The 11,101-nt window shown below is 38.5% G+C and overlaps 2 protein-coding genes across 2 annotated transcripts; both read left to right on the forward strand.

The window, feature by feature from the left end:
• Nucleotides 1-1,902: 1,902 nt before the first annotated feature.
• Nucleotides 1,903-6,314, forward strand: parp3 (poly (ADP-ribose) polymerase family, member 3). Its single transcript, XM_085354158.1, has 11 exons — nt 1,903-2,046; nt 2,334-2,536; nt 2,616-2,741; nt 2,993-3,175; nt 3,387-3,525; nt 4,339-4,562; nt 4,658-4,813; nt 4,950-5,036; nt 5,118-5,295; nt 5,381-5,524; nt 6,015-6,314. Exons 2-11 carry the CDS (start codon nt 2,351-2,353, stop codon nt 6,188-6,190), a joined length of 1,599 nt encoding a protein of 532 aa, XP_085210284.1. The 5' UTR covers nt 1,903-2,046; nt 2,334-2,350; the 3' UTR covers nt 6,191-6,314.
• A 2,843-nt stretch (nt 6,315-9,157) lies between these two features.
• gpr61l (G protein-coupled receptor 61-like) lies at nt 9,158-10,462 on the forward strand. The gene has a single exon (XM_085354160.1). It carries the CDS (start codon nt 9,158-9,160, stop codon nt 10,460-10,462), a length of 1,305 nt encoding a protein of 434 aa, XP_085210286.1.
• The last annotated feature ends 639 nt before the right edge of the window (nt 10,463-11,101 follow it).

Consider the following 11,101-nt stretch of genomic DNA (forward strand, 5'->3'; position numbering starts at 1 on the left):
GTTCCTTTACACATCATATTGAGATTCATATTGTAGAGGGTAACATATGCAAAAATACATTGCCAATAATCTAAAAATGTGAAATAAACCTTCAATTTTCAGTAGCCAAATCAGTAAAATATACTGTAAATCTGCTGTCATGTTATGTTATAACATGAAATTTTCACCCTTGGCAAGTGCAGGATTTATCTAAATGCAAAACAGAGTACACATATGCAGTGTTTTTGCACTGTGCCTCTCATTTCCCCTAACTCCAGTAATTTATTCACAGGCCTATGCAAAGCACTGATGTGACCAGAAGAACATTTTGGGACTCAGTGTCTTATTTATCTTCACACTTGGACAGAAGAAGCAACCCAGTAATGAATGCAAAAGTCAACTTTCACGACTCTTTAAAATAATAGTGTGCAAATCAAACCTCCATCAGCTGGGATCTGAAATCTATGCTGCCCAAATTTTAACAGCTTAAATCTACACCATCTGCCTAGACCAAACAGCCACTGAAATGAGAATTACCTGCACAAATATCATCTGTTGACATGGGATAAAATTCACCAAAGCTGTCTTGGACCCGGCCCATACAGTATCAACGATTTAACACTGCCATCTTGTGTCCACATTTTTTTTTCATTTGTCTTAATTTGACCAACATGCACGCAGCTTTGGGGTTTATCCAAATATAGAACATTTCCATATGAAGGAAGTCAATGAATAATTGCAGTTCTGCTTCAGTAGATCTGCTCACTGGACATCATCAAATTGCTGTTTTTACGTGGGACAGGCCAAACATGCTGTTCCTTACTGTGACAGACAGGCTCGCAATATATCAAGCATATTATCAAGACACAGACACAATTTTGTGGGGGTAATTAATTTTCGGCATTGCCTGATTGTGCAATACAGTTGATTGCAGCAATCCTGTTAAACTCTTGAACTGATAGTCTCACCCTCATGAGGAAAACCACCACTGTAAATGTAGCTCATTCATTTTAGTTCATCATGTTAGGCAGCTTTTAAACAGTCTTTCTGGATTTTTATTAAGTTAAGTTACAACTAAACTGCTTAAGAGACAAAGATTGTCCAATATGTTTGTCTAACCCTTGGACAAACACAAAGGTCACATGGTACCCTGCTGTCTGAACAATCCCTTTATTAGGTTGCTAGAAATAAACATGTATACGTAGCATCTCATAGTATCTTATATTATGCATGCGATTAACTTATTAGAGCAGTTGAAAAGTGGCTGATGAGTTTAAACTGTACATTAATAAATTGTCACACACCACCACCACCAATTTTTTTTCTCTGCAACCTATTCACTCCACAATTTTAGCATAAAATATGCATATAAGTTTAAAAAAAATGACTGCAATAATTTTTTTTTATCAAGTTGCAGTAAGTCTAACATGTTCAATCTCACACATTTAATGTCAAAATATACTGAACTGGAAACATCAGGTAATTAATATTTTTGCTTAGCAAGACTGTTTGCTAGAGTTTTTTTTTTAAGTTAAGGGAGCTGTGAAAATGATATTATATAGCAATTTGCTACTACATAAAATTCTATGAATATAAAAATATTTAAGCTAATATATAAAATATATTTTCCATGAAAATCCGAAAAAGAAACGCACAGTTGTGAAGCTCCTACTGTTGTTAATCGTGGACCGGATGAAGGGAAAGCAAGGTGATTAATCCTTTGAGAAAGTACCTCTGTTATATTATATAGCTATAGGTAGGGCACAGATAGTCACAGAACTTAAAAGACCAGTTCATTTTGGCCTTGGTCCTCGCTTAATCCACCTGTGAAAGGCACAAACGAGCCTCACACCGGACTCAGCTAGCTAGGTGGCGGTATAGCCGTTTGTCCGCTCCGTTGACTCCAGCAGCAGAAGAGGAGGGCACAACTCAGCTCCAGCACTTCCGTGTTTTGTAAATTGATTGTAAACTTACAGAAAATTATAGACACTCACTTACAGCCGGTGTTCTGCATTGGTGACGAGGAACATCTTTGAGTCTGCTGTTAGCATCATTTATCGTTACAAGGTGAGTCCCGTACACAGGGAAATTCTTGTTGTTTTTATGATAAATAACAAGGGGCGGAACTGGTCCAGTGTCTGCGCTGCTTCAAAACATATCAAAACTACTGTTGCAGTGTCGGGTGTTGTTTTTACTAATGGCAGATAGTCTGTAATTATCGGTAACGGATGTGTGGGGAGTACTTCGGCTTGTTCTGATGAACAGTCAGAGATGGTTGTATGAGCAGTGCAGGCATGCCGGTGAACTTGTCCAGTCATGATGTCCAGAGACCAAAGTGATAAGTTTGTGTACAGGCCTTTCAGTTAGGACCATGGCACCAAAGAGACGAGCTGCTTCTGCTGCCAAGGCTGGTGGAAAGAAGGTCAAACAAGAGCCTGAAACACCAAAAGCCAAAGATGCCTTTACCTCTGCAAAGGAAGCCCTGCTGGCTGCAGGGCCACAAGTAAAAAGCAACAAGAAGGTAGATGAACACTGTTCATTGTCATCCTGTGGAGAGGTAGGACACGTGAAGTAGGGCTTGTTAGTGCAGGAGCAGAAAGCTGATTTTGATAAATGTTCTCTAATGTCTTCACCAGGTGTATGAGGATTACGACTGCATGCTCAATCAGACAAATATCGGACATAACAACAATAAGTTTTATGTCATCCAAGTTGTTAAAGCAAACAAGAAGTACTATTCATGGAACAGATGGGGCAGAGTGGTGAGTTTGTTCCACTGTTTTTTTAAATGCATTTTGTTCTGTTAATTCATGTACCCACCCACACTATGTGTATATATATTTATACATATATATTTATGTATATATGTGTATAGAGAGAGCGTGAGATAGATAGATTCTTTTTCTAAAGGGCTTAGGGGGGAAAAGCAGACATTATTGATTTTTAACCCCTTATTGCTGTGTGTTGACATATTAGCATCACTGTTAGTGCTTCATTTCTAACCTGGTTTCAGGGGGAAGTCGGACAGAGTAAACTTAGTTCGCCCTTTGATAAGGCTGAAAATGCTGTCAAGGACTTTGAGAAGAAGTTTAAGGACAAGACAAAGAACAACTGGAGCGACCGAATGAATTTTGTCTCTCACCCTGGGAAGTACACCTTGATAGAGGTGGATGGAGAGCAAGATGCTGAAATCAAGGTAATTTAAATACCTGATGATTAGGTCAAGGAGCATTGAGTGTGGTTATGAAACCTCAAATTGTTAAAATCACAGTATGAAAAGCAAAGTCTCTAAAAAATAATAATAATAATAATACAAATTCTTCAACTGCGTCTCTAATATTTTAGACTTTTGACACTCTGTATGAGCTTTAGCAGAATCTCCCTGTGCCTTCTCTTGGACATTGCAGGTAGACTGTGTTGATGGCAAGCCAGCCCAGGTTGCAAAGAACGCCCTACCTTGTACCCTCGATGAAGCTACACAGAGCCTCATTAAGCTCATTTTCAGCAATGACATGTTCAAGGAGGCGATGGAATGTATGAACCTAGGTGGGTGTGTCTCACTTGTAAATGTTTTCACACGACAGATCCAGTCTGCAAACACTCTTTGTATTTAAAATACCAGTTGTGTAATGTACCTGTGAAGCTGAAATGGGTGCAGACTTTAAAAATACTCCTGTATATTAAGCCTAACTTGTATTTCTAAGAACTGTAGGAAACAATAAAGAATGCGATGTAAATGATTAAACATTGTTACAAACAAAGGGTAAAGTCTACATCTGCATATCTTCCCTCATCTCAGCATTTTGGACATATATGATTAATGTTCTGGGCTTTGCTAGCTGCAGTAGGCAGAAAGCTAGAAAAGGCAAAAATGAAGAGATAAAACAGTAAAAGCAATCCCAGGCTTAAAACTCGATAGGCTTCTCTCTGCACCTTTGTCCCCTTTGTGCATCCGTACATGTTTCATAGCTCTAAAAGTAAGTGAGTGCTGGCTTCACACATTATTATGCTTAACCCACTGCACCTCCATAACTTGTTTCCTGTGAAGACTTAATAGTAACTATCTGATTTGGTCTGAAAGGTTGCGTGGTTTACGAGAGTGTCCTGTTTTCACTATGCTTTTCTAAACCCTGAAATCAAAGTCAAAAGAAGGATCAATTGTGTAGCTTCCTCTATGAGCACACTAATCATCTGAAAACAACCTAACCTTACATTTTTGTTTCTAATTTGGAAACCTTTTAAATTGCACTAAAAACACTTTTTGACAAGTGTTTTTAGTGCAATCCTGGGCACAAAAATTATGAAAACATGCAATGATCCGCTTGAGAATTGTGTTTTTTGTATGTGGTTATTACGCAGACATCAAAAAGATGCCTTTGGGCAAGCTCAGCAAGGTCCAGATTGCAAAAGGCTTTGAGGTTTTGGAGGAGATTGAAGCTGCTATGAATCAAAAAAGTGGAAAAGGACGTCTAGAAGAGCTTTCCTCAAAATTCTACACCACAATCCCACATAACTTTGGCAGGAACAGACCGCCTACTATTAATGACAAAGAGATTGTGGAGAAGAAAAAAGAGATGCTCTTGGTAAGATTTTCTGGTTCATAAATTAGGAGAAGCTTTGTCTCGCTGTGCTGTGTTCTCATTCCTAAAGTCTGTTCCCTGTTGTGTGTTTTTTACAGGTGTTGGCTGACATTGAGCTTGCCCAGACTCTGAAGTCAGAGACTGAGAAGGCTCAAGAAGAGATGATACAGACGGTTCCTCACCCTATAGACCAAGACTACAATTCTCTCAAATGCAAGCTGACTCTGATGGAAAAGAACACAGAAATGTTCAAGGTACTGTCTCTTACATGACTAAGTCTTATAAATACAAAGGTTTTGGACTGCTGCTTATCTCAGATCTGCTATTCATGTTGTTTTATACAATAGTAGCAGTTGTGTTATTTCCCTCTTTGTGTTTTCGCATTTGAAGATCATAGAAAATTACCTGAAAGCGACTTCAGGTGACTATTACAAACCAAAAATTCTCAATGTTTGGGAAGTCGATCGAGAGACAGAGGTAGGCACTACAGCCAGTTTTATTAAGTCAAACACAGAAAACGGGCGTCCTCTGACCGAAAGCACATGTTCCGCATTGCAGGGGCAGCGCTTTAATGAGAACGATAATCTGGAGAATCGGCGTCTGCTGTGGCATGGTACAAACATAGCAGTGGTTGCAGCTATCCTGAAGAGTGGTCTGAGGATAATGCCCCATTCGGGAGGCCGTGTCGGTTGTGGTATCTATTTTGCCTCTGAAAACAGCAAGTCTGCATGTTACGGTAAGGCTAGAAGCAAGAAACAAGACAATTTTGGGTCTTTATTGGAGTCATAACATTGTACTTTTCACTTTCTGTCCATTTTCAGTGCGCCCTTCCAAAAATACAGGAGTGATGTTTCTCAGCGAGGTCGCCCTTGGCAAAGAGCATACCATTACCAGAGACAATTGTTCCTTGAGGACGCCTCCGGCCGGGTATGATAGTGTGGTGGCACGAGGCATGGTCGAACCAGGTGCAGTACTTTTTACGTTTTGTACGGTAAAATAATACCTTTTTATAAAGAAATATACAATGTCACAAAGTAAACTATCAGCATATTGAGAGATCTGCGTGCCTTTTGTCCTTGAAATTGTTTGGCAGTTTGGATGAAGTTTAATTTCTACTGGTAACTCATGACAAATTCATTAAAAGAAACTTGCTATTCATGTTATCAGATTGTGTCAGTTTCCCCCAAATGAATAAAAATATAAACATTTGAAAATCAGAGTGGCAGTAGCTTTTCTGTGTGCAGCTTACATGATCTCTCTGTGCTCGCTGCCTTACCTCCGGCCCAAAGACATGCATGTTAGGTGAAATGGTGACCCTAAATAGGCTGCAGGTGTTCATGTAAGCACCTTGTGGCCCGTAGTGCACTTTGAATGATAAATTAGTCCGGAAAAGTGCAATATGAATGCCACCTCCTGTCAATTTTGTTATATCACTTTGTGATTCTTTGATTTCAGATCCGTCCAAGGATATCTTCATCACCCAGGAGGGTAAGAAGGTTGCTGTGCCTCAGGGTAAGCCAATAAAGCAACCCCAGTTTTCTGATAGTCACTTCAGCAACAGTGAATATCTCATCTACAAAGAGAGTCAGTGCCGCCTTCGCTACCTGCTGGAGCTAAATATGTATGGCTAATTCTAACCAAAGAAAAATGAAGGTCCTTTTGTTTGTTTCTTGGTGATGGACTTCCTACAGTCCTTCTGATAAGGCTATGGTCTAATGCAGTGAATGTGGATCTGTTCATTTTAGATGCACTTTTCTGTGCCTTACGCTTATGTTTGTGTAGTTTGTAAGTTTTTTACATACTTTAAAAAATGTAAAGCTAATATACAATGCATGGTGGTCTTTGCACATTTTTGTTTTTGAATTGAATTAGTGGTTTTCAAACTGGAGGGCTGGACTACGATGTGAAAAATGTAAAGTGAAAACTGATTTCAATTCATGTGATTTTGTTTTTTCTTTTTTAAGAAAAAACAGTAATGTTCAAGTTTTTAGTTGTTGAGAAGCAGTGGATGACTTCTTACAGCTAATGAGGTGGAGCCTGCCATTTTGAGAACCATTGAATTACATATTGAACCTCACCTTCTGTTTGGCGTCTCAGTTCTGTTTCTATAGGGTTTACATATTTGCATACGCATCATTTTGTCTAAGTGACAACGAAGGACACAGTTCTGTGCATCAGAAAGAAAGGGTCTTGAATGTGCACTTTGAATGTGCATTTTGAGTAGTGATAAATTAAGTTAAACTGGTGTGGGAAAGAGGCATAAATGGTACCTATACAAAGACATATTTATGAAAATGTAAAATGCAAATTCTTAGGTAACATTGAAGAACTGTTACAAATGTAAGAAGGCTTCAAGGAGTTTTCTGCTTTGGAAGCCAGTCCCACTATGCCTTATTGGTTTATTCCAAATACAACCACATGGTGTCATTAATGAGAAACTCCATTTTAGATTAAAAAAATGTTTGTAGTAATGCACTATGACATTACGTGAATATAGAATATACTGAAGTGCCCCTGCAACATCTCTTATTATGAAGGCAATTAGTTAAAATGATGCCATAATGGTAATGCACTGACTGTGATTGTAAACAAGTAATCCATAAATAAAGAATAAATCATCTAAAATGTTTACTGGTTGTTTGGATATCTTCTCTTTCGAATTCATAATGTTTCTCATATAATGCTGTGTTTATGTGTTATGTAGAGTGCTTAACACATTTATTAGTCCACCACCCAATGTAATGATTAATCCACCAGCATGTGCAGACTCTTTAATCGGAGTAATATTTTTAATGCTAAAGTAAAGTTATTGTTATTATCTGTGAATTTATCCAAAAATGTATCATCTTACAGAAAAGTGGAAAATGTAGTATAGAATATTGGTGAAGATTAAGATGTTTTCTCTTGTGTGTATTTGTGGTTTCTTTTTTTAATAACAGGTGGTTTAATGATTTTTTTTAAGCACTGTATTGCAAAGGGTTTAAAGGACTCATTTTGCAAGATACTAGCTCACATTGTGCTTGCTGCAAACACTGCTTATCATTTATTTATTAATGTTTAGGAAAGTTCGTATTATGTGAGTGGTGTTCTCTACAGGTATACTATAATCCAGCTCAATGAAACATATAATTTAAGATGTAGATGACCTAAGATCCAGTAAATTGAAAATATTTAAAGTCAAATAGATGTAAAAAGAAAACCGTTGCAGTGCCAACGTAAGCTACATTAAAAACAGAAATAAATCTTTGAACTGGTGGCTGTTAGGACCCAGGAGAGACTGGGCTCTGGAGGAAGACAGAGGAGTGTGTGTCCGCTTGAAAAAACAAAAAACACATCACTCACACAATCACACAATACAATGTGTGACAGTCACCGCCATACACAGCATCAAACAGCAATTGGGGTGTTACTAGAGGAAGGGAGAAGGAAGAGAAGAAGCATCATTTAAAAATGGAAAGCCGTCATGGAATTGGGAATATACCTGTCTAGCAGCTCTGAAACTCTCCTCTTAAACTTTTCATGTGGTATTAACAAGAACAACAAAAAAGCTGGGACTGCATAAACAATATGTGGGATTTAAGCTATAGTGGTGTCAGCACTGACACTTGGTTAACCTATTCAGATTTAACTATGGTGTAGAAACAGAGTGGTTCATGGGTAAGTTATTTCAGTTTGATCTCATTTTTCAGTGCTCTATTTGTTTCTTTATTAAGCAAACAAAAATACAAAAGGGAGTCAATAAATATATTTTCCCCACAATAATGTATGAAGGCACAGAAATTTTTGAAAGTGTACCATTGCAATCTATTTCAGTATCTAGTAGTGGTACTAGTGTGTTCCTACAGCAGGTCTAAAGTAATAACTTGTACTTGTCTACATTTTACCATAACAATGGGTTTATAATTTCAGTTACTTTTATTAGTGTGTCTACCAAAATCTACCAAAATTTGTTCAGTCACAGTTGTGATTATAATAACTTCTACATCACATCATCTCCTCGTAATTGATCCTGACATTGCAAATACAACAAAAGGAGTCAATAATTCCTTCCTGATGAAAACAAAATGCCGTGTGAACAAAGGTTTATCAGATTGCAGTTAGATCTAAATCAGTCTGTAAAACCACTTAGAGTACTGGCTGTTAATGGATTAGACTTTTTAAAGAGAAACAACTCTCCTCACAACTCTTTAATTTAACAGCAGTTTAGTAAGCTGACTGAACGTTGTATAACCATTGTTTTTACTCTAAACGTTTCAAAGTTTACCCATCAATATGTTTACACCAGCTGCTATTATTCTTATGACCTTTTAACAAGTCACAGTGAGGAATTAAATGACTGTAGTAATTTAATTGCAATATATTTCTCAATTAATTCATATTAAATAAAATTGCAAGACATTCTATGGACAGAGGCGATCACATACACAGAGATAAAAAGCATACCTTTTTAATAGATACATAAATACGCTTGTAAAGTCTGCTTTTAAACTACTTTAAAATGTTTATAGATGTTTTATGAGAGTTTTTCCATTTCCTTTCAACACAGATCCACATATCAAGAAATCTGAGATAAAAATGGAGGAAGCTGCGATGTAATAATGGCTGACAAGACCAGGTCCATGTTAGCCTCTGTGGCAAATCATTCTGTTCTGAATCTTACAACTGCCCTGTGGGAACCCAATCCTACCGTTCCTGCTGATGTGGGTGTTGTCACAAGCTCTCAGTCACAGATCAAAGATCTTTTCGGTTTGTTCTGCATGGTTACCCTCAACCTCATTGCTTTGTTGGCCAACACTGGTGTGATGGTGGCGATTGCTCGTGCGCCTCACCTTAAGAGGTTTGCCTTTGTGTGCCACCTGTGTGCAGTTGACTTGTTGTGTGCCATCCTCCTGATGCCTCTGGGGATCATATCCAGCTCGCCGTTCTTTGGAACTGTTGTGTTCACTGTTCTGGAGTGTCAGGTTTACATCTTTCTTAATGTTTTCCTCATTTGTCTGTCCATTCTCACCATCACAGCCATCAGTGTAGAACGTTACTTCTATATTGTACACCCAATGCGTTATGAAGTCAAGATGACCATCAATCTTGCTATTGGTGTCATGTTACTGATCTGGGTTAAGTCAGTCCTCTTGGCTATTGTCACACTGTTTGGATGGCCAGCTTACGGACCTCAGAGCTCGATTGCAGCAGCTCACTGCTCTCTTCACGCGAGCCACAGTCGCCTAAGAGGAGTATTTGCAGTGCTATTTAGTGTGGTTTGTTTCATGGCTCCAGCAGTGGTTATCTTTGCTGTTTACTGTGCTGTGTACAAGGTGGCTCGTTCTGCAGCCCTGCAGCAAGCCCCTGCAGTAACAACATGGGCAAATGCAAGCCCTGCCAAGGATCGCTCTGACTCCATCAACAGCCAGACTACCATGATCACTACCACCCGTACTCTGCCACAAAGACTTTCTCCAGAGAGGGCATTCAGTGGAGGCAAAGCTGCACTGACTTTGGTATTCATCGTAGGCCAGTTCCTGGTTTGTTGGTTGCCCTACTTCATCTTCCACCTGCAGATGTCTCTGACTGGTTCCATGCAGAGCCCTGGGGACTTGGAGGAAGCTGTCACCTGGCTGGCCTACTCCTCATTTGCTGTCAACCCATTCTTCTACGGCCTGTTGAACAGACAGATCAGAGAGGAGCTGGTAAAGTTTAGACGTTGCTGCCTTACACAGCCTTTGGAGTTTGGGGCATCAAGCCAAGAGGGTTCGTTTCAGGAAAACTTCCTGCAGTTCATTCAAAGAACCACTAGTACAACTGAAACTCGATCCAACTGTGCCAACTCCAGTCCCCAACCATCCACTACCCATACTGTGGATCAAGTAAATAAGATACCTGGACAAATACCAGAGGAGCATGCTTAAACAATGATGAGCAGAAGTTGTGTACTGCAGAGCTAATATGTAGTCACTGTAGCTGTTCTTTGTTTTTGCAAGACATTTGATCTTAATCAATATGTTTCTGTCCGTGCTGGGGAAAAGCAGGCCACTTTTGAAGGAATAAGTGATGGTGGACAAAATCCAGTGGCCTCTATAAACAGAAGGAACAGTTACAATAATGCTTTTAACATACATATGGACATTGACAGTATTGTTTTAAGATAGTATTGGAAAAAATCTGTTCAAGTACAAATATAATGTTTAGGATATTTTATCTTTTAATTATGATAAGTTTTCCTATTTAGGTCAAGGGACTGTGGTTGTACTGTAACCGGAAATATTGAAATGATGATCTATTCTCCAACGTAATTTAACCTTTCTCTGATTTCTCAGATTTTAACAGTGTTTGTGGTAATTTTCTATATGTTTATAAATGTAAATCTGGAATGAATGTAAATCTGGAATACTGCAATAATAAGGTCTTGAGAGTTGGTTCCCGGTTTCCTCTCAATAACAAGTATATTATATATCTCAATAATAATGTATATTTAAATGCTATTTTTGTGTTGATATTTTTAAAGTGCTACATGTTTCCAAGCTGTGGGCCTTTCTATTTAATATTCA

This window comes from Diplotaxodon limnothrissa, linkage group LG5, assembly GCF_057381915.1.
Source record: "Diplotaxodon limnothrissa isolate DT_005_m linkage group LG5, D_limnothrissa_male_GT1.1, whole genome shotgun sequence".
In the NCBI taxonomy this organism is placed as follows: Eukaryota; Metazoa; Chordata; class Actinopteri; order Cichliformes; family Cichlidae; genus Diplotaxodon; species Diplotaxodon limnothrissa.

Bases quoted from the DNA above. Each gene is read 5' to 3' on its own strand.
- parp3 (XM_085354158.1), top strand. From the start codon at position 2,351: ATGGCACCAAAGAGACGAGCTGCTTCTGCTGCCAAGGCTGGTGGAAAG. The intron at 4,563-4,657 runs GTAAGATTTTCT...TGTTTTTTACAG, and splicing joins AGAAAAAAGAGATGCTCTTG to GTGTTGGCTGACATTGAGCT. The intron at 5,296-5,380 runs GTAAGGCTAGAA...GTCCATTTTCAG, and splicing joins CAGCAAGTCTGCATGTTACG to TGCGCCCTTCCAAAAATACA.
- gpr61l (XM_085354160.1), top strand. From the start codon at position 9,158: ATGGCTGACAAGACCAGGTCCATGTTAGCCTCTGTGGCAAATCATTCT.